We start from the raw sequence: 22948 nt of genomic DNA on the forward strand, positions 1-22948 counted from the left end.
GCCCGAACTCGATTCAATCCGGGACCGAGTCCGGATTATCTGACTCAAACAGATCCCAACCTTTGCTAACCTGAACCGATCCGAGGCCAAGTCGGTCAGAAAAACCGAGTCAGATCGGATTGGGCAATGTTTGGATCCGTCCATTTTTTAGACAAGGTGGAAATCATTACTCTCAGTGTTTCTTAATCATTGGATACACTTAAAATTTAATATCAACCCCTAAAATGATCCGAAAAAATTGATGGACGGTGTGGATAAACCAAAAAATTCAAAGCAGCCCCACATAGTTTACTCAGTACCGTGAAAACACAGTACGAAATCCGATTTCGTTGCTTCCCGAAGAAGTTTTGTAATTTTTTATTAGATTTATATATTTTCTCATCCGGTCTCATTTATTGCTGTTCCTCCCAGGGAGAAATGATCAGGTACCGCCAACTGTATAGTTTACTGTATGTCCTATATCTTTTCGTCAATATGTTTAATCTGCATAACATCTGAACCGTGAATACGATTGGTCTCATCATGCATATCTCTTCTAATTAAAAAAAGTACGATCTAAGAAGGTAGGTGGGTCACACCATTGAAATGAATAAGAAGATAGGTGGGCAACACTGTTAAAATGAATAAAAAGTCGACGATCAGAAATCAATTCGGTCCACTAATAAGGTGGCGATCAGTTCACCCAACTAGGCTACGGTATTTGTCTTACGATACCCACATGATGGACGGCTTGGATCTCACGCCACGAACACCCAGCGAGCATAAACGGAGGCTTGACATGGGCTGCCTTAAACGTGCGTGGAATTAGTAAGTGTTGCATCTTTCTCGAGTCCTGCCGATACTCGAGCACTCTCGCCGTGTGCGTGCGTATCAAGCAACCTCATTTGCCTTGCATATCATGCAACCTGCACCTCTCTGTCTCATTTGCCTTGCATATCAGGCAACCTGCACTTCTCTCTCTCTCTCCCTCTCTGCAACTCTCATGGCAATAGTCTGCCCACAACGGACTTCAGAGAGACAGGAGGAGTCCCACCATGCTCTAACCGCGGACGGTGAACACGGAGTTATTGGAGAACGGCGCCACAACTCCCGGAATAGAAACCACAATGCAAATCTAAACCATCCAAACGGAGGTGTAGTGATTTCCGACTGCTGCAAGGAATCCCGGGAGAGACGAAGATGCTTCCACCACACTGGAACACCAAGCTTATCGGCGCACTTGTAATGAGTTGTGGAAAACTTATTTCTAAAAAATTACAAAAATCTCATTCCCTTTCTAATACCCAATACTAATCTCTCATATGTTCATCAGTGTTCATACATATATAAAATAAAATTTACTAGAACGTAGGGCCCGGATCGGATCGGTCAGGTCCGGATTAATACCGATCCGATAAAGGGTCAGATCTGCCTGATCCTACCCGAACCGCACCGATTCAGGCCGTCAGGTCGGGTCGGATCCACCAAATCGGGTCAGCAATGCCCAGCTCTAATTGAAAGGAAGTGAATAAAGAGATTTATATGGAGCAACTAACCAGTTTCAAGGCTTCCACAAGTTCAGCCATGTCTGCAAGCTGCAAAAGGCATTATACATTACATTGAGAACTTGATATGATAAATGAAGAAATTCATAGGAGAGTGGTGTCCAAACCTCACTAGCGCCAATGCCGCTCTATTAGCAAATTTATCAGCCGTCGATGTCACTCAGCACATGGTCCATTTCACTCAGTACATGGTCCATCTTTCACCAATCTGCATCAGATCCTACGGTATTCAACATCCCACACAACAACACTCGACGATAATATCCAACTGTTATGCCATGGAAATTTCACTGTTTCATTCAATTTGCATAAATTAGCTAACCTGAATCACCAAAAATCATCGCACGAGCATGACCCATCCTCAAAATGATGGAACCGTTTTGAATCTCTGATGATGAGAATCCGCCTCTCAATCGATGATATGAACTTGGCAGCATTATGGCAATCGCCGCAGATTCGGAGGTTCTTAGTTATCATTATAGGCAAGGAATTGCCCATCACAAGAAGCCCAAATGCAATGGCTAGCTTCTCACTGTGTGCATTAATCATGTCTTCTTTCAGCTCCTCATCAACGTCATGCAGAACGAATTCTGTCCGAGGCACATAACCAGCTCCGCGCATCTTCCTAGTAAGCTCCTCTAGTTTCATGTATATCTTCTCTGCCTCCGGGTGTGACTGGTCCCCAGCCACAAATCTATGGAGCTTATTGCCATGTTCAATGAAACTGCATCCTGGGTTCTTCCGTACACCTCTCTCCTTCATCAAAGCTCTCGCTTTCAAAGCATCCCGCCACATTCCAGCTGCAGAATACATGCTTGACAGAATTATATAGTTCCTCGGGTCCAAAGGTTCCAGCACAAACAATCTCTCAGCTGCTTCCTTCCCCAGGTCAATGTTATGGTGCATCCTACAAGCACCTAGCAATGCGCCCCAGACGCCGGCATTTGGCTCGATTGACATGTTCTCTATCAGCTGACGGGCTTCCCTCAAAAGCCCAGATCGACCCAGGAGATCAACCATGCATGAGTAATGGTCCACCCTCGCCTCAATTCTGTAGGCTTTACTCATGTCCTCGAAATATTTCTTCCCCTCTGCGACGAGCCCTGAATGACTACATGCACTTAGGAGGTGTGTGTAGGTGACATGATCAGGCCTAATGCCTCTGCCAACCATGTGTTTGAAGATGTCCATTGCTTCTCTGCCACGCCCGTGCATGGAATATCCCGCAAGCATCGCAGTCCAGGCAATAGCATCTGGATCGATCATCTCAGCGAAGACTTCTTGTGAAGTATCCAAGCTCCCTGACTTCGCATACACATTTATAAGTGTGGTCATGATAGGCATATCTGCAATGAATCCACAGCTGACAATGTAGCCATGAATGGCCTTCCCCAGTCTCGCCACAGCTAAAATGGAGCATGCTTGGAGCATGCTCATGAGCGTGGCTCGGTCCGGTTTGAAATCAGCCCGCCTCATCGAATTATAGATACTGATCGCATCCTCCGCCAACCCACTTTGGGCATGAACCGCGATGATTGAATTCCACGAGACTAGATTCCTTGTCGGCATCGTCTCGAACAATGTACAAGCCGCATCCATGGATTCGCACTTGCCATACATGTTGATGAGAGAGTTAACGACTTTAATCTCCCACAAAAATCCCTCTTTCGTGGCATAACCATGAACGAATTTCCCATCATCCAACGCTTGCAAGTCGGCACAAGCCGAGAGAACAGAGATAAGTGTTACGCTGTTGGGTTTCAATCGCGTTCCCAGTCTCATCTGATGGAACATGCGCAAGCCCTCGCTCGCATTTCCTCTCCGCAAAAATGCAGAAATTGTCGAATTCCATGACACGACGTCCTTAGGAATTTCGTCGAACAGTTGGCGTGCATCATCGAAGTAGCCACAATTCACATAGCCAATGACCAATTGATCGCCTGGAAAGGACCCATTTGAGAAAAGCCCATATTTGATTGCTTGGGCATGTGATTTCCGGCAATCGGAGATTGACAAGCAAGATTTCGGATCGAGAAGTGGCGGATTTGCGCCTGAATTTTTGCAGGCTTTGCTGCAAAAGGAAGAGATGGTTTTCAGGTTTATAAAGAGAAGAAGGGCGGAGCTAAAGATGGGAGATTGGAGCTTATATACACGGAGGAATGGTGTATGAGCTCTTGCTACCATCCTCCATTATCGAACTTGGAACGCGCCAACGACTAGCTGGAACCGTCTTCAATCTACACCAGTACCTGGGGTAAGACAATCCTAGCCGTTCATCTGCTAGATCATACCCTATGGACTACTTAGGATGGAGAAATACTACAAGACACGAGACATTTGGACCGCTCATTTGGTGGACTATCCACCATGACGAATCTCGGACGTTCTTGAACCTTTTTCATTCGAGGAGATGAAACAACCGGCAACCGGCAACCTTTTGAACCTTGTCATGATTTGAACGGATGGGATTCTTTGACCAGCCTGGTTATGTAGGCCATGGCCCATGGAGGTATCCAAATAGGTCCTAGCGTGACACGTGTCACAGACGTTATCAAACCATGAACAAGCGTGAGTAAATAAGGGCATGTGGGGCCAGATGAAGAAAATATGAAATGTGGCATTTGCTATTGTTTCCCATCCCACATCGGATGGGGGACCGAAGACGAAAATGAGAGAGGGACTATAAAAACAAGAAGAAGGGGATAGCATAAGGCATCTTTGCGCTTGGGGCAATGACGCAGCTAGTGAGGTTATAACCGAGGCGCGTCAATTGCTGGTTGAAAACTATTTCCAAACCCCCTCTTTGGCCAGGGTTCAGCTCTGTGCCATCGAGAATTTCTGGAAGGGCCCCCTCTAATCCAGGGTAAGGCCCTACAATCTTATAATTAATAAATATTTTTCGTTCTTTGTTATGGGCTACCCGTCTAATGGTTGTTATCACTGGGTTTGGCAAATAACCAAGGGATATTGGCCTTGAGCGCCTGTAATCAATCATGACTGGATGAAGACTCACGCTCCGTGGAATGCGTTCCCCGCCCCTTCCGGAGTTGTAGTCAAGGATCTGACGGACACCATCCAAATTCTTTCTAAGGCCTACGATTATTAATCGACCGCAATTACTCATCAGGAGCAACGCCCATGACAATGGCTGGATCTTTATGGCAATCTTATGCTGGCCACAAAACTGCCACAGGCAATCCGTCCTTGGTTTTAATCAAATAGCACCTTGACAAAGCGGTGACTCGCTGTCAGATGAGTTAACAAACCGACTTGAGAAGCCTGCTAGAATCATCAACAATAAAACTGAGTTTCCTGACGACTGCCCAAAATCTCAAGTAGCCACCGCTGAGTTTTTAAACTACCTGGAACCTTTGACTCAAGATTTCTGCTCAAACTCATTCACAAAATTGAGTTTCCTGATGACTCTGCTCGAAATCTCATTGGGTCGGTCTTGAGTAACTGAGTTTTAGAACTACTTGCAACCTTTGGGTGGAAATGGCCACACGTGGAATCTATGAAAATCTTGTTACGTAACATGCAGTCTTTTATGTCCGATTTTGCAAACAACCAAGAGGGAAGAAATGCAATGGAACCGCAGCAACTATAGCAAAGCCCTGGTGAGTCAGGTGCCTTGCCTAAATAAGCCCTTAGAGATGTGATTTCACAGAATAAAGATCTTCTATTCTCATACAATTTAATTTCCATGGTGAAACGTATTCTCATAAGTTAAATGGTATACACATGGGCGAGTTGGAGAATATGACCATATGCTTCTGGAGAAATATCTATAAAATCCCATGCTTGGCATCTGTAGCTTAGCCTAGTTTATCTTTTTTAGGCAACGACATACCCTTTCTCTCAAACTGAAGCAGCCGGGTGCATCAGGCAGGATGGAAATCTTCAAGAACAAAACCAGATGCTTCAGCAAGCTCCGAGAATGTTTTCTCTCCACTCAAAACCTGCAAGGAAATTCACCTTTGTGAGAAAAGGAACAGTTATCAGAATGAGGTAGCTCAATAAGTGCAGTTGTGGGCACCAATTTCTGCTAGTCAGGTCCACATCAGATGGTTAGTAAAGAATAATCCTCCCTCTATAAGACGATTCCTGTAGTTGTCCATTTCCATCAGATGAGAGGAACGCCTAATGAGGGAGATACAGGTGCATTGTCCATCCCATGATGAAGCACACCACTATCGACTTAGGACAATGAGGTGGCCCCACCTGTACAACTGCTTTGTTAGAAGAGAAGATGCCATATCTTACAACCACAACATCATAATAAGGGTGCACTTGGGCAGATCAGGTCAAGCCCAACCCAACCTCAAGAGGACTCAGCCCGAGGCTGAACCCAGGGTCATGAATACTCAATCCTAACACAATTCATGTTGGAATGGGTTAGATCAGGTAGGTCAAGTGAGCTCAATTTAACACTTGCAACCAACAAATAAACTAAAACATAAAATCAAACATCTAACCATCAAATAATATTATTGAAGTAATACTTGTAAGTACCAAAGTAGTATTAGCAAAATAAAGTCTACAATCACCACTAATAAACAAATAAAATCAAAGATATAGATTAAAAAACTCAGCTTAAGAGAGATTATTCAAAAGGCATTGGACCACTCAGCACATGCCAATCATAAACCCTATCTTCCATGCATGCACTTTTCCAACATGTAGCCTACACAACATAGTCCGCAGTACAGACAATTCCAACCATGAATCCTATTTTTCATGCAAGCCACAATTTTACATTTATCACCATCACGATCATCATAGCTTTATCCCAAATAATTGGGGCTGCTACAAGAATCCTTTTTCTGTGTTGTTCGGATTCTTATTGGAAATTGTGGCATAAGTTTGATGCCAGCTGCCAACCTGACAAAACCCTTCTTTATCCGGGCTAGGGACCGACAATGAGAGCATGAAACTACCACAAATGCAATATACTAGACTATTACATAGGTTGATTACAATCAATTGCTATTTGATAGTCTATTACATAGGTTGATTACAATCGAGTTATTTTACATTCATATCATGTATACCGCATATGCATGTGTAACACACATAAGATCTGTTTAAGGTTGGGTTAGGTTGCTCGAGACCTCAACCCAAGCCCTTCCCAAACATGGGTTCGGGTTGGGGCCAGGCTGTGGATTTTGAGCCCAAGCCCAACCCAGCCTAAGGTTTGGGTTGGGCTTGGTTTTGCATTGACCCAACCCAAGTTGCACCACTAACTAGAATAATACAATACCTTATTCATGATGCAGCATGGCTATGTAATCTGTGCAACGCTGACAAAATCAAGCACATAGTAACAGCACCAGGAAGAAAAGAGCTGATAGAGAGAAAAGATCCACAAGAGAAACATTCTACCTTATCCTTTATCACCCATGTTGGGAATCCTTCAATTCCCACAACTTCACATGCATTGGCCATTTTTTTCCCTTTCCCAATTCCATCAGGGAAGCACTCTACATAATCCAAAATCTTTGCGCCTTCATCACCAAACATCTGTATGAACAACATCAAGCAATAAAACTAAAGACGTGCAACTGAATGAAGAGCCTATCATCCAACCGGATAATAGACTAAGAATACTAAACATCTTATATCCCTTAGACATCATTGTGTTGTGCACTTTCAAGTTAGAGAGAGAGAGAGAGAGAGAGATGACAGCAAATCCAGAAAGAGATTGAAGAGGCAACTCACGGCAAACGTGACTGAGATCTGGCCACTTATCAGGTGGCTGCCACCATGAACACAATGGCATGAAAGTCAGACTGGTCCACTGATCAGGCCAACGGCATGTGTAGGAGAACAGCAGACAGTTACAAGAGATAGAGTTATGAATGGTGTATATTCAACATTTGTATAGCCCAACTTAGTGGACTGACCTCGCTTGGGACCAGGGCATGTTCAAAGTGGTACCCACCTGATGAGTGGCCCAGATCTTGTACATGTGTGCCTTCTTGTCATGTTTGTGGCAAATTGATAATAATAATAATAATAATAATAATAATAAAGATACTTGCATTTTTCCCTCGCTTTTAAATGTTTATGATGCTCCAATGGGGGCCTAAGCCCAGACTAATTATATTTAGGGTCTATGAGCCATGCTCAGGCATGATTAATGGGCCCAAGCCTGGAAAGGATCAGCTTGTGTCTTGAGGTCTACCAGGCCCATTTCCACCCTCATGCATACATTTTGAGGCTGGTTAATAATGATGAAAAGCCCATATGAGATGAATTTACGAGTGGTGGTCTGAGAAGTGAATAAGTTAAATATCTCCTTTAATGGCCATGGAAGTAAATCACCAGGAGGATGTCAGAAATGTAATTCCACTAGCTTCAGCAGGTTTCTTTCCTAAACCTTCTTGTTCATCACATCAAAAATCCATAAAGACCTGCTGTTGCTGAGAGAGGATGGCTGAATATCACCAGAATAAAAATTAAGAGGTACAAATTTGTAGCTCTAGAAAAGCTTTGAAGGAGATGCTATAGGTCAGAGGATAAGGACACAGTTGATTACCATTATTACTTATTTTCATTTGAAACTATTTGGTTTGGGCTGCAAGAACCATTTTGTTTGAACTGCAATATTGAACAGTTGCTCCACAGATAAACACACTCAAACACGAATGCACGTACAGATCTTTCATTTGAAACCATTTGGTTCAAACTGCAAGAACTGTTTGGTTGAACTTCAAATTGCAAGAATGCATAGTCTATTTAGTTTATGACTTCTGAATCAAACTCGATATTTATTATGCACGCCAATGGTTAGCTTAATGTTATTGCTCATTCTCATACTTTTGTTCGCAAAAGAGAATTTTGTCAATTTCTTTGTTTGTTTTCATGCATCCGCTTGAAACAGAAAATGAGGCTTTCTGTCAATCTGGTCTCCATGCAATAGAACCAATGTCTAAGCAATTCTTGACAATCGAACACCTAGGAACTATCACTCTGTTTTCCTTGACAAACTGGACAGGGACAAACCACCGGGTGGTTGGGAGCAAGATCTACCATAGCATCACAAACAACAATGGAAGAGCCATGGGAAATCAACGACCCACAGTGTATGTAGAAGGAGATGACAATGATGATGTTCATGATCAAGAGGAAGATATGGCTAAAAATTTTGAATTTGTCAGAGATGGTGATTGATCATATTAAGATTCTAAACAATGCTTCGCATTATTTAAGGCGTGTTTGGTCTGTGGGATTAAATGGTGTTAAATTGTATTCAATGTTGTCAAATCGCATATGCGATCATGTGCGATCGCATATGTCTATGCACATATGCGATCGCACAATCACATATGCGGCCGCATATTTTTATTTTAAAAAAATATATATATATTTGAAAAGTTAAATATTATATATATATATATATATATATATATATATATATATATAAAATAGGGAAAAATTCAAAAAAAAAAAAAAGTAAAAAAAATATAAGAAACTAAGGAGAAGTGTTCTAAGTTAATAGATAACTACTTTTACATATTTAAAATATATTTGAGAGATAAAATCAATTAAATAATGAATTAAACATCGAGTCATCGACATTTAACAATATAGTTAACAAGAAGTAACAACAAAATCAATAAGCTATTTATTTATTATTGTAGAAAATCAACAAGCTATCTTCCTTAAAACTTGAAAGTGCTTGAATCTTGATCTTCCAACTTCCAAGAGAGAGACAGAGACCACTTGTAATTAAGAAATGTAAGAGAAAAGGAGAGTAAGAGAGTTTTGGAGTGAGAATATTACAAATGGAGGAGATTTGGAAGCCTTTTTATAGGCGAAATGTTGTTTTTTTTTCAAAAAAATAAAAATAAAAAATTCAATGTGCCATGTCCAATATGCGATCGCACATGCTATATGCGATTGCATACATCGCAATCGCATACATCGCATATTTTTGCATATGCCACATGTGCAATTGCATACATCGCATATTTTTGCATATGCCACATGTGCAATTGCATATGCGTATATGCGGTCGCACATGACAACATTGATTGTATTAGATGGGATTAACACCATTATTGCACAATGATTGCACATCTAGAGATACATAGTATTTTGGCCATAATCCCATGTTTGGGATAAAATTCTTGCTACGGGGAAAACACTGGATTAAGCAAAATCATGTTTGGTGGGCCATGGAATTGTAATCAACGAACCAAGTTCACAACAGATGTCAGTCACTTATACAGGTATATAACAAGAATGTCACATGTAAAGGGTGTATGTAGATGGACGGCATGGATGGACACATGTATCAATGTGGGCCCCACATGTGTAGTGGATTTCAAAATCCACAGAAATCCCGCACAGGACAAAATGCAATTCCATCCCACCTAATCCCAACATTTCCCATCCCTCCCCAAACGCCTAATGGAATTTGCACAGGACCAAATGCAATTCCATTCTACCTAATCCCATCATTCGTAACTAATTATGATAATTTAGGCTTCATTTATGTGTATTTGCACGCTTTCAGCATGCTTGTAATAGCAAGTCATTGCATTGAATACATAGACAGCAAATTGCACATTATCTAAATTTCAAATTTAATATATTATCATTGCCATCATCTAGCCCAACTATTCGGGATTGGCTTTATGAAACTTGTTTCACCAATCATTCCTACCTAAACCCTTATCCTCAGTAAGAGAATGAGACTTCGTATCCTTTCTCACTACCTCGATCCAAGTCTGCTTAGCTATTCCTTTCATTGTCTTTCCAGGCTCTTCGATCCTAATAAATGTTTCCCTCTTTACCAAAGCTAGTGACCAAACACATGAATCTGCCATCCATCATTTTATCTCTTATTGGGACTGCTTATAGGTGGCTTCAAATGCTGCCATTGTTAATTCTATCCTTCCTAATCTTTCTGATGTAGGCCAGGTGGGCCTCACTTATCTTGAGGGCCAAGATTAGGAGGGCGGGCCACACAAGGAAATCTCTATTTTGGCAGGATTTTGTGTTCTTTTTAAATTTGAGCTTTTGTGGGTTTTTTTTTGTTAGTTTTTAGTTGAGATTGGTATAAGGTTGTTAGAGTTAGTTTTGATTAGTTGTGAAAGTTAGTTGTGATTAGCACATTAATCACCAATATTAGTTAGAGGGTAGTTAGATTTGTTCTATAAATACTGTTTGAAAGATTGAAAAGAGCTTTTGGAATTAAAAAATGAAAATTTATTCTCTTCTACGTAGAAGAAAGAGAGAAGAAAAGGACAGATATTCCCCTTCCTCTTGCTCTTGTTGAGATTGAGTTCAATGGACACTTGAAATGCTCGCAGGTCGCCTAATCTTGGAGGATTCCAATAATCCATGCTAGAGACCCTCACTAAATTCAGATTCCTCCTTATCGGAAGCCACACCATGGATTCGGCGTGTGCCCTACTACATCATCTTCCCGCACATCTATCTCAGCATCCTCATCTTTGAGACACCCAACCTCTACTTATATTGGCTTCTAACTACCCAACATTCTAGGTTTTATACACGTAGTATCACATAATCTACTCCACTTCATCAACGTTGTTCTAATTCTATTGTAAACATACCCTTCTATCTAACACAGGGCAACTAACCACTTGCTCTAAAAGCTCAAATTGATAGAGCATGGCAGATCAATCCCTTTATCTCATAGCCTAGGCCCCCCATCCCATGGGTTAGGTCATCGGCCAAACCACCCTCATGGGCCCCACATCACATGGGTTCCACCTCACACAAGCCATTCACCTCACACGTGTGGAGCGGCCACGCACCCTAAGTGTGCCCCCACATCCCACGGGCCACCCCACTCAAGCACGGTGTGAAAATGCACCTACATTAATCACCCCTAATGAGGAGTCTCAAACACCAGACCTACTCCGATACCACTGTGATACAGAACAACTAACCACTTGCTCTAAAAGCTCAACTGATAGAGCATAGCAAATCAATCCCTTTATCTTATAGCCCGGGCCCCACATCTCATGGGTTAGGTCCTCAGCCAAACCCCCATCGTGGGCCCCACATCACATGGGTTCTGCCTCAGACGACCCAGCCGCCTCACACGGGTGGGACCCGTCTCACACAGGCCACCCACCCCGAGTGTGCCCCCGCATCCCACAGGCGGCCACCCCACTTGAGCCTGGTGTGAAAATGCCCATGCATTACCATCCCTCCATTCTTTGAACAATATAGCCTAGGTAATGAAAAAACTTGCTTTGAGGGTTTTTTTTTTATAGATAATAAACATTTTATTGAAAATGCAATTTAGAAATACAACGATGCGTGGGCCAGAGCCTGGGCAGATGCAACAATGAAATTTAGAAATACAACAATGCATAGGCCAGAGCCTGGGCAGATACAACAACAAACATCTACCCATACACCAACATCGTAAACTAACATAACAGGCAGGCAGACCTTTCCACCTGAACTATTTGCCCACCAATCAGCAGCAGCCCTATTGACAAATACAGAATCACTTCCCAGTTTTGTAGAACCATTTCCCTAGAGTACACCCTGAACTGGCTATTATCTCTTGCCCAGGCTAGCAGGAGCCTGCTAATCCTGCTAAGAATAATATTAACCAGAGCTTTCTTCCCTTGAAACATGCGCTTGTTTCTTTCTAACCATATGCTCCATGTCATAGCAAAGAAAACTCCCTGCCACAGCCACTTACAAATCCCACCCCAAGCCTTTATCGTCCAGCTTTCAAATATCTTAGAAACTGTCTCCGGGAATACCCAGCACACCTTGAATTTGGTCAACACTGGACCAGATCTCCCTAGCTGCATTGCATTGGAACAGGACGATTTGCTGATTCTTCCGCAACACAACACATAATACACCTATTAGGCAACATCATCCCCTTCCTTTGAAGTCAATCTATTGTGAGAGTTCCCCTAGGCGAGCCAACGACATGACAGCTTTTACCTTCAGCCGAATCTTAAATGACCAGAGATTCCTTACCAAAAAAGGGAGAATAGATGGGGGATTGCTGATGATATTGGCAAGAGGCCTAACAAAGAATGCCCCAATGTCTTGCAGGCTCCAAATCCTTCTGTCATACATATTTAGGGTAAGATAGACCTTGTTTAACAATTCCAACAGCTTAGCAATGCTATCAATTTCAGAATCGTTGGGATCACTCCGGAACCTAGGACACCACACTATGGAATCACCTAACCTTTGCAACATTTGCATGACCTTGACCTCTGTCAGTGTAGCCATTGCATACAAATCCCTGAACTCGGCACATAGCAGAGTAGTCGAGCACGATATATCCTCCCAGATTCCGACCTTCTCCCCCTCTCCAACCTTAAAAATAGCGAAAATATTTCTGAATCTTTGAGCCCAAGAGACGGCCCTCCAGATTCTTGATCCATCCTTGCAGGAAGATACATTAATGAACCACCCATCATCTGTAATTCCATATCTGGCAGCCAGCAATATCCGTGACTCCGGAGCTTCCACATTCCCAATTCTCCATCGTAATTCCCACTTGCACAATAAAGTAATATTTACCGTTCTAATCAACTTTATCCCCAGACCCCCAGATCATATTGGTCTGCAAATGGTATCCCAAGATACCAAATGGTACCCAGGGCATTTCTCTCGTCATTCCACAAGAACTGTGTTGGTATCAATTCTACCTGCTGGGCCACCCTCAACATGTCAGAAAAGATAACCAGAAAATAGGGAGACTTGCCAACACCGACAATTCTCCCACCCAGAGATAGGAGCCTTCCCTTCCACCCTGCTAACCTTCTCTCGACCTTCTCACTGACAGGATCCCATATGTGCAGCAAAGGTTTACCAAAGAGGATAGGATCACCTAGATGCTTCCTGGGCAAGGTGAACAAACCACAACCCAGCTCTCCTGCGCTCTCCGCCACTAAGTTACTATCAAGAGATTGATGCCTGTGACACTACACTGCACTTTGCTAAATTCACCTTAACGACAGAGGGGTTGATGGTTGTAAACACCACACTTAGATGCACTTTGCTTTGAGAGATTTCCTAACAATCAATTTTAACTAAACCCTTCCCTCTATAACTAGAATACTCTGTTGGTTTTGCTAATTTCTGCCCTCCAGCATCTATATTCGTATATTTATTTTGAGAAATTAACATACGGATCTTATTAAAACTCAAAGTAGACAAGGAAAAGTGAGTCACTCATACAAAGAACGGCAATTCACACCCTTTTTAGCCAACATATCAGCTAAAGAGTTTACTCCTTTACCAGCATGAGTAAATGAAATGTTTAAAACAGAGGTGAGCAACCCGATTCCATTAAACATAAAACCCATGGCTCACTCCCTCGTTTTTAGCCCATGCGATCACATGCAGGAGTCACCTTGCACAATAACCTTCCCCTTAGGGGTCCTTACTCATGCCTCGGTGGTAGACTCACAAGAGTTTCAACACGACGTCATGGGTTCGAGTACCCATTGTGGTGAAAGCCCACTGTGGTGTGAGTGTGTGGGTGTGTGTGGAGTGTGAGTACATGTGTAAAAAATAAAATTACAAAAAACAAACAAACAAACAAACAAACAAACCAAAAAAAAAAAAAAAACCTTCCCCTTAGATTTACTAGAATAGATGCAAGAGCTTCTCTTAGGGAGAGCTTTTGCCATGTGCACTTCTCCCAAAGGAATGAAACCCTAAAATTTAGCATTTCCTCCTTCTCCAGTCACATTGACCAACACCACATAATCTGCAGACAACATACACCAAAGGACCTCAGATTGGACACTAGTAGTTAATTCGTCTGTAACAAGTGCAAAAAGGTAAGGGCTTAACACCAATGAAGACTCACCACTACTGATAACTCATCTATCTCACCAAAAGCCATTCATAGTCTTGATCATTAGGGGTAGGCTTTTAAACTGCAGATTGACGAAAGTTTTACAATTGGATGCCCAGCAGCAATCATCAACCTTCCTCTTTTAACTGTCCCACCCCACCAGCATTGACCCCCAGCGAACTGTTACATGCACACCCCATTGGGCGAACAAGCAAAGTAGGGTTTAAGTAGGCAACTCGCTGAACACACAACACCCGCACACATGAAAGGTCATGTTTAAGTAGTTCGCTACTCAAAATAGTAGGGAACCCATCGATACATGATTACCAATATGACTCATGCCAAAATGGTCAGGCCCTTTAATGCACCTTAGCACGATCATTGGGAGCCACTCCACACAGAAGAATTAGCAAAATATTGATGTCTAAAGCATGCGGCCAGACAAACCCAGCCAAGCATGAATCGTCGTATCTGTATTACATGACTCAACGTTTTAATGTTACATATTTAATACATAATGGTATGGAAAATACTATTTATAGCCATGTTTTTACCAAGGTTTAGAACTTGAAGACTTGAATAGAAAGTATATTGAACCAAATCGAGTCAACAAGTCAAGTTATTTCAAATCCAATACACCAAGACTTGATAGTATTTGATATTTAAAATTTATAAATACTGTAATCTCTCAAAAATCCATAATGTACAGTCTTAGCGAGCTGAATCTTCAAGTTCTGGAAAGTCAACCAGAACTTGAAAATTTATAAATACTGTAATCTCTCAAAAATCCATAATGTACAGTCTTAGCAAGCTGAATCTTCAAGTTCTGGAAAGTCAACCAGAACTTAAAATTTATAAATACTGTAATCTCTCAAAAATCCATAATGCACAGTCTTAGCGAGCTGAATCTTCAAGTTCTGGAAAGTCAACCAAGTTCTGATTAAGACATGACCAAAACAAGTTTTTCTCGAGTCATGATGAACTTTTATCAAGTTTTTTCAAGATTTGAACATAGTTTATTCTGCATCAACCTGTACTTTTCTATTTTGGTACTAGGATAGTACTAAAATTACCATTTGAGTACCAAAAGCATAAAAGGGGCCATAGGGTGAAATAGTGGCTTCCTAATATCTAGATATGATTACATCATACACAACTACATGTAATGAATGCACATTGCAGTTTGTGCATACGCTATTAGCTATACATATTATAATTAAATAGTACATTGGCACCGCCAAATAATTACATAGCACATAGATTACATACATACTGCATAATCTTGTTATTGGTTATGTGTGCGCCATTTAAAGCCTATTGGATTTTTGTTAATTGGAACTAGGTCATTAGTGACCCTTTGATGAATGGTACTTGCCCATTAGTGGTCTGCCTATATCCTCACTATTAATTAATTGTGTGTGAATATGTAATATATATTTTAAAATGGGTTATAGGGATTCCTTAGGGGACGTTTGGTGCATGGTATTAGATGGGATTAGGAGGGATAGAATTGCATTGGTCCCGTGAAATTCCATCCAGCATTTGGAGAGGATGGGATTAGGTGGGATGGAAATGCATTTAGTCCCATGGAATTGCATTTGGTCCCATGCAGGATTTCCGTGGATTTTGAAATCCACTACACATGTGGACCCCACATTGATGCATGTGTTTATCCATGCCGTCTATCCATATACACTGTTTACACGTGACATTATGGTTATATATGTGTACAAGTGAGCGACATCTATTGCGAATTTGGTCCTTTGATTACAATTCCATGGTCCACCAAACATGACTTTGCTTAATCCAGTGTTTTCCCAAAGCAAAAATTTTATCCCAAACATGGGATTGGATGGCTACAATACCATGGTATTTCCAGACATGCAATCATTGAGCAATAATGATGTTAATCCCATCTAATACCATTCAATTCCACTAACCAAACACGCCCTTATGGATTCTCTCTAGCAGGCCCATGGGTAAAGATTGAAGTGGATACAACGGTCTGGATGGCCATTGAGAGTTGTGGTAACATGGTTCATGAGTATCATAAAAGCCATAACCACTCTAGTGGGTGTAGGCAACCCAGGACTAGTTGATGTGGTTATCCCATATGATGTAGAACAAACGACGAGTTGAGATGGGATTTCTCTCCACCATCAGACACCTTGTGGTTAATGCCCTTCTCCACATGGGAGTGCAAACACCATTGGATAACAAATGCGGTAATGTACTTGATTGGATGTTTGTATTGGTGGATGGTCTCAAGTCTCCCAATTAAGGCCATCATGCGTGGTGTGGATTGACTTGATCATGTGCTAGCTTTGGCTGATCCTTAGACTTGAGGATATATGCAGACTTAATGATCCTGCTGTGTTGGGCATCGACACATGTTTTTGTGACATTTGGATGTGACCGGGCGCGCACACATCAAAATATGGTTGAAGCCTTGTGTAGGCCAACAAAGGATTCACTAGTCTTCTAGGTCCAAGTTGTGATTAAATCTTGATGATCAGACTATCCATAAAGTGTTTTTTCCACTAGTCTCCTAGGACCAAGTTGTGAATAAATCTTGATGATCAGACGATCCATAAAGTGTTTTTTAGGAGGAGAGAGAGAGAGAGAGAGAGAGAGAGAGAGAGAGAGCTCATATTCAACCCTTACAACAATAATCTTAGAAGAGTTATCATGTTCTTGTATAATAGCACAATGGAGCACATAACCCACCAAAATAAGCACAAGTGCAGAATGTATGACTAAGTGAAACCGTACTAACGAGAACACATCTAGACACATATATCAACAACTAATAAGTATGCATCTGAGGATTCTAGGAACATCAAATATAAAAATAAAATCAATTCTTTGTGTAACTAGACGATAAACAGTGTCTCAACTCCCAATGTTTGATTTTTTTTAACTCAAGAATGTTATAGCTCTGTGTGTTCAGAAGAAGATGAAACAAACTCCACATTCATAATGGTTGTTATATGTTGCCTAGACACAAATACAGAGGCTGTGCAAATACTTGATGTGGAGATACAAACACATACTCCTTAGAAATCCAAGACATGCATACCAATACAGACGTCTCATCCATGAAATGCTATTTCTATTCAGTTTTATGAATTTAATTAGTAAGAATTTATTCCATGATAATAACTTTAGCATTATCAAAGCAAGCATTACATCACATAATGGTTGTCATATGATGCCCAGATACAAATACCGAAGCTGTGCAAATACTTGATGTGGAGATATAAAGACGTCCTCCTTGAAATCCAAGACATGCATACTGATATAGATATCTCCTCCATGAAATGGTACCGCTATTCAGTTTTATGAATTTTATTAGTAAGATTTTATTCCGTGCTAGTAACTTTAGCTTTATCAAAGTAAGCATTACATTCTACTCTTTCAAGAATGTTAAATTTAAGAGAACCATAGATTTCTGCTAACTCTTTACAGTATGACTTGTTACTGCATGCCTCTTTTACTTTTTTATATGTCAAAGAATAAATGATATTCTTAAAGAGTTGAGAAACAAAGAACCCAGAGCACCAGAATTTGATTAAATTGTATTATATAATCTCCATGTTCTATAAAGTACTTAGTACTAGAATCAGAATCACCTACACTGCAAATATACATGTATCTGGGATTATAGTTGTCCAGATACCTATTCCTTGTGACGGAAAACCGAACATACAAAAAAGAATTGGAAGCAGTGTTTGCGCCAATTAAGGACACTATTTTTATTGCACCCCTCAAGAGAATTTTGCAAAATGTCTGCTTTGGAGTCATTTCTTGTTGAGCGCCATTGCTTCATTTGTGCATATTCATTGATTTTTTTTTCGGTTGTAGATGGAAGCAGCCTCCAGGTGGGAGTGGGGAAGCTGAAGTCGATGGATTCTCTACCTCCAGTTCAAAGAGTCCTTCTCAGTTCTTGTTTGTTCTTCTGTCAATGGTCTGCTGATGGTGAAAGGGGACGTCCAAAAATATCATGAGGTGCGCACTTACGGTTGGAGAGAACCTTGGGGATAAGCATTCATTTCTCATGAGATTAGGGATATTGCTTCAAGGTTAAACATATGGATTCCTTGGTTTCTAGTATTGCTAACTTAGTTGTCAACAACCTTGCTGAACAAGGTATTCAACAATCAGTGATTAGTATCTGGACTCTATTCCCTCAATGTAATTCCCTTTAGTTTTAATAAAGCTGCAGAATCAATTAGAAAAGAATAAATAAAAAATAAAAACAAAGAGCACTAACTCATTTAGTAAGCATCCATTTTCATCGATTCTCCATACACATGTTATTCCAATATAAATCCTGGGAAATGATTTACAGAAGAGAAAGTACCTGTTTCTGTTCTAAGCAGTGAGAACACCAGAAAGCTCCATAAATCTTAGCTCCAATCGAACGCAGGTGTTTTGCCAGAGAAATAGCCAATGGACTTGATTTTGTTGTTACCTCAGTTTCAAAAGGTTCCAAGTCAATGCTAGCCAATCTGTTAAAACAGACACAGAGACAGGTAAATGATACTTCTCATAGCAAACATAAGTGACGTGTCATAACTTTAGCATGGGGACTAAATATTTGCAACCGATAACTAATCAGAACTTCTCTCTTGAATTTTGACAGTGTAACTGATCAAGAGAAAGATGTACAAAAAGATTAGAATCCAGTAGATAAAACCCTTGCCTGCAATATTAGCTGGCATGTACAGAACGATAAAAAGACATTTCAGGGGTACAGCCAAAGGAGGTAAAGCAGAACAAATCACCTCCTACTTTAATTTCAGAAACCAAAAGCACCAAGAGAGGGCAGGTGCCAAGCCATATTTAATACTTAAATATCAATATCTTTTCTATGGAAGCACAGAAGGGATAAAGTGTTTAATATTTTACTCCAATTTACTTCCCCTTCATTCTCACCTTATCTTTTAACAAAAAATAAAAATAAAAACATTAAATAACTTTAACCATATTTTGCATAATTAAATGTTTAATATATTTTGTGACATGTTTTAATAGTTTTGTTCCAATGTTCCATCATTACATACTGAATTTTATAACTCTTCCAAAAAGAAAAAAGAAACAACAAAAAAGGGAGAAGATAAAAAGGGAGATGTTCAACAAGTAGGTCTCCAGTTGTCACCTGATAGGTTCTTTGTTCTGTACATGCACGATTTGTTGCTTTGTTCATTTTCTACTTCAAGGTATTTAATTTATTAAATGTACAATGTAACGATATCACCAAAACTCCACAACGTAGCCATCCACTAACCGATCCCCTGCATGGGTAGAGGGTTGAAGTCAGGCAGATGGTAGTTAAAGTTTTGCCTAGCAATATGGGAACTCATATAGCCAACATCAATTAGCTAGGACAAGGATACGGTGATGATGATGATTACCTTGATCAATCAACAATGATAAAAGTAGAGTATCAACTTGATAATCATGTCTAATTTTCACCTTCCAAAGTGCACATATGTAGACCACACAACCAAGTCCATCATGCATGCTTTCCTCTTCAACCCTTTACACATGTCTAATGGGAGCCCAAGGTCCAAACCATCATTCCGTGTACATGATAAACACATGATAATTTATCAGTACATGCATGATACAACAGCTATGAGGGCATTTGTATCTGCACCTAAATTCATGAATTACGCAATTTTTAATTACCTGATTGAAGTGCGCGCTTTTGGGGCTTTTGTACAGGCACCTTTTACTGAATTCATGAATAATATCCGTGGGTACCTGAGAGTCTGGAACACCCAAGCCACATAAAGAAGTCTAGATCCGATTTTTGGAAGCGTTTAGCAGTGTTCGAAATATCGGTATCGCACAATGTATCACACCCTTGGGATACAGATACATATCGGTTATCGCACGGGATATATCGTTTGTATCGCATAATTTATCGCACTTTTTGGAAAACATTGGGAAACATTGAGAAATGGTTGAATTTTTCAATGAAACTTCAGGGATTATTAAAAAAGACCTTAATTCACACTTTTAAATCATAAAGTCTCAAAAAAGAAGTGCACATAATAGGTTTCCTTTGTATAGGGTCCTAAGCTATGCGCTGTCGGATTGAACTAAGACAACTATATTCAATATCCACATCGTCCATCCGTTTTTCCATATCATTTCAGGACATTATCCAAAAAATAAAGCAGATCCAATAAGGCAAATTCAATAGGTTGGATGGTTAATAACCATTACAGTGAACCCTAGGAAGTTTTCAATGGTGGGAGATCATTGACAACTATTTCTTGTAGTGTAGTCCAATTGAAACTTGTATCTACTTAATTTTTTGGGACCATGCCATGAAATAAGCAGCCCAAACAACTGTACAACGTGGATATGCAATACATACATCGAGGTAAGCCGAAAAGAGTTTAGTTAGCTTCCCGGAATCCACACCCACTACACAAACCACTTCCTCGAATGGTGGCTAACTATGGCACTGAGTGAGACCCTGACCATAGGGCCACATTGATGTAATAAGGTGTATCTACACCGTCAATTCATTTTGGCAAATGATTTTAGGGCGTAGGCTAAAAAATGAGATAAATTCAAAATTGAGGCGGAACACACCACACAAAACAAGGGTTGTTCAATGGCCACCATTAAAAAATTTTAGGGGCCACAAAAGTTTCGATCAAGCTGATATTTGGTTTTTTATTCGTCCAGATCTTATGTGATAAATTAGCGGGCCCTAAAAAGTGGTTAGATAGCAAATAAATGTTACCATTGGCCAAAGAAGTTTTTAATTTTAACCGTTAAATCGCTGCTTTTTTTAGCGTGCTCCACCTGAAATGCGCATCTAACTCATTTTTCAACTCATGCCCTAAACTGATCATCCAATATAGATGGACGGTACGGATAAAACATATGACATCAAGGTGGAACCCACAAAGCCCCCAACAGGACCGTCCACCTCGTAGGGTAAAAGCGCAGCGGATTGGCTGGTGTACCACACACCACCACTAGCTATGTGTTGACGTCACCAAGTTCTGTGGGTCCCATCATGAGGTATGAGTTATATCCAAACTGTCCATCCACTTGGTGAGCTCGTACTAAGTCTTGAGCTGAAAAATAAGACTCATCAAAAAATAAAGTGAACCACATTGTAAAAATCAATGGGGGATTAAACGCCAAACATTGAAACCTTTTGAGGGTCACAGAAAATTTGGATGAATATGCTATTTGTTTTTTCTCTTCATCCAGGTCTGTGTGACCTTATAAACAAATTGGATGGAAAGTAAACATCACAGTGGGCCCTACGAATGTTTTAACGGTGAGAATCATTGTCCGCACTACTATTTGTGGCGTGGTCCACCTAAGCCTTGGAAATTACTCATTTTTGGGATCAAGATCTAAAATGATCTCCCCAAATGGATGAATAGTGTAGATATGATCAATACATCATTGTGGGGCCCATGTAACTTTGATGTTGTTTGAACCTATCGTACAACTCAAAGCACGAGTAGCGTCAACGCTCGTTTTCGCACGACATGTACCCACACAAGCTAGGATGGTGGTGGGTTCCCTGTAAAAGGGCTTCCGAAGCCATTTTTCAAATAAGTGGGTTCCGAAACCCCAAAATCTCTTGCCGAAACTCCAAAACTCCAGGATTTTTGCTGATTTGTCGCCAAAATCACCTTTACAATTTCAATATATCATCCATTCGAAGAAAAAAAGGGGAATTTGAGATTTTTTCGCACGGTGCACCGCTGTCGATCATGGCCCACCAAATTATACTTTCGATCAAGCGATCCAGTACCAAAATCCCCTCTCTTACGTGGATTGAAAGCCTTTCTCTTTTATCATTTTATTTTTTCAATTTTTTCGGGTAATTAGGCATCAAATTTGATAAATCGCTTGATAAAACACGAGAAAGATGATAATAACAGCAATATCGCAAAATATAGTACGATATCGACTATATATAGTGCGATATCGCACGATATATCGTGCGATATCTGGATTTTGGGATTTTTGGTATCTTATGGGGGTTATCGGATGAGTTTCATCTCGCTGGGGACCGATAACGATAATATCGGCCGATATATCGATATTTCGAACACTGGCGTTTAGAGCCTGAAAGGACGGAAGAGATAACAACCCAAAAGGACTTCTCGATAGAGGTGGCGAAAAAGGACGTGAATTTTTTTCACTTGCCAGAGATTGGGCCTCAGGTAGGAACTTTTTGCTAAATACATTTCATAAAGCCAACCCCAAATGATTTTTAAAGCCAACCTAAATGTCTAAAGACAAGTCACAGCCATGGACACTTTCTTACGACTTCAATGAGCTTCTTAAATATATTGTTTAACCATGTTGGTAGAGATGTCAGCAATAACGCGGGCTCTTTTGTGAAGGAGCTTCAAGATCAGATCTTTGCACTGGGGACTCTCGGTCCATCTTTTTGACATATTTTCTCCCTTCTCATTTGTTTCATACAGATTATGCTGTCCATCAGGGGGGGGGGTATGAAATTGTCTTTTCCATTTGCCTCCAGTGCATCAAATGCCACATTTCTCCTGAAACTTCTAGAGCC

The 22948-nt window shown here is 40.7% G+C and overlaps 2 protein-coding genes, 1 long non-coding RNA gene and 1 other non-coding gene across 6 annotated transcripts in view; 2 read left to right on the top strand and 2 right to left on the bottom strand.

Annotated features, from left to right (window-relative positions):
• Positions 1-1522: 1522 nt before the first annotated feature.
• On the bottom strand, positions 1523-4265 carry LOC131237117 (pentatricopeptide repeat-containing protein At5g40410, mitochondrial). Of its 3 annotated transcripts, none has more exons than XR_009167049.1 (3): positions 1867-4265; positions 1652-1752; positions 1523-1574 (listed from the first exon to the last, which is right to left on the bottom strand). XR_009167049.1 is itself a non-coding variant. In XM_058234772.1 (2 exons), exon 1 carries the CDS (start codon positions 3726-3728, stop codon positions 1872-1874), a length of 1857 nt encoding a protein of 618 aa, XP_058090755.1. In that variant the 5' UTR covers positions 3729-4265; the 3' UTR covers positions 1523-1764; positions 1867-1871. The 3 variants fall into 3 exon arrangements, 1 of the variants encoding a protein (XP_058090755.1); XR_009167048.1 differs by having other exon boundaries at positions 1652-1764; XM_058234772.1 differs by having other exon boundaries at positions 1523-1764.
• LOC131238126 (U4 spliceosomal RNA) lies at positions 4259-4415 on the top strand. The gene has a single exon (XR_009167539.1). It is a non-coding gene; the product is annotated as a U4 spliceosomal RNA (small nuclear RNA).
• On the top strand, positions 4265-22873 carry LOC131237119 (uncharacterized). The gene is made up of 5 exons (XR_009167050.1): positions 4265-4407; positions 17590-17693; positions 18235-18378; positions 20101-20204; positions 22488-22873. It is a non-coding gene; the product is annotated as an uncharacterized LOC131237119 (long non-coding RNA).
• The window catches only part of LOC131237118 (thiol-disulfide oxidoreductase LTO1), a 28130-nt gene continuing 10310 nt past the window's right edge, over positions 5129-22948 (bottom strand). The window contains exons 5-7 of the mRNA XM_058234773.1: positions 18734-18881; positions 6927-7064; positions 5129-5503 (exon numbers count right to left, since the gene is read on the bottom strand). Coding sequence (XP_058090756.1) covers positions 5426-5503; positions 6927-7064; positions 18734-18881 — 364 coding nt within the window. The 3' untranslated portion in view covers positions 5129-5425. The remainder of the gene's footprint in view (positions 5504-6926; positions 7065-18733; positions 18882-22948) is intronic.

The sequence above is a fragment of the Magnolia sinica genome, chromosome 2 (assembly GCF_029962835.1).
Source record: "Magnolia sinica isolate HGM2019 chromosome 2, MsV1, whole genome shotgun sequence".
NCBI classification, from domain to species: Eukaryota; Viridiplantae; Streptophyta; class Magnoliopsida; order Magnoliales; family Magnoliaceae; genus Magnolia; species Magnolia sinica.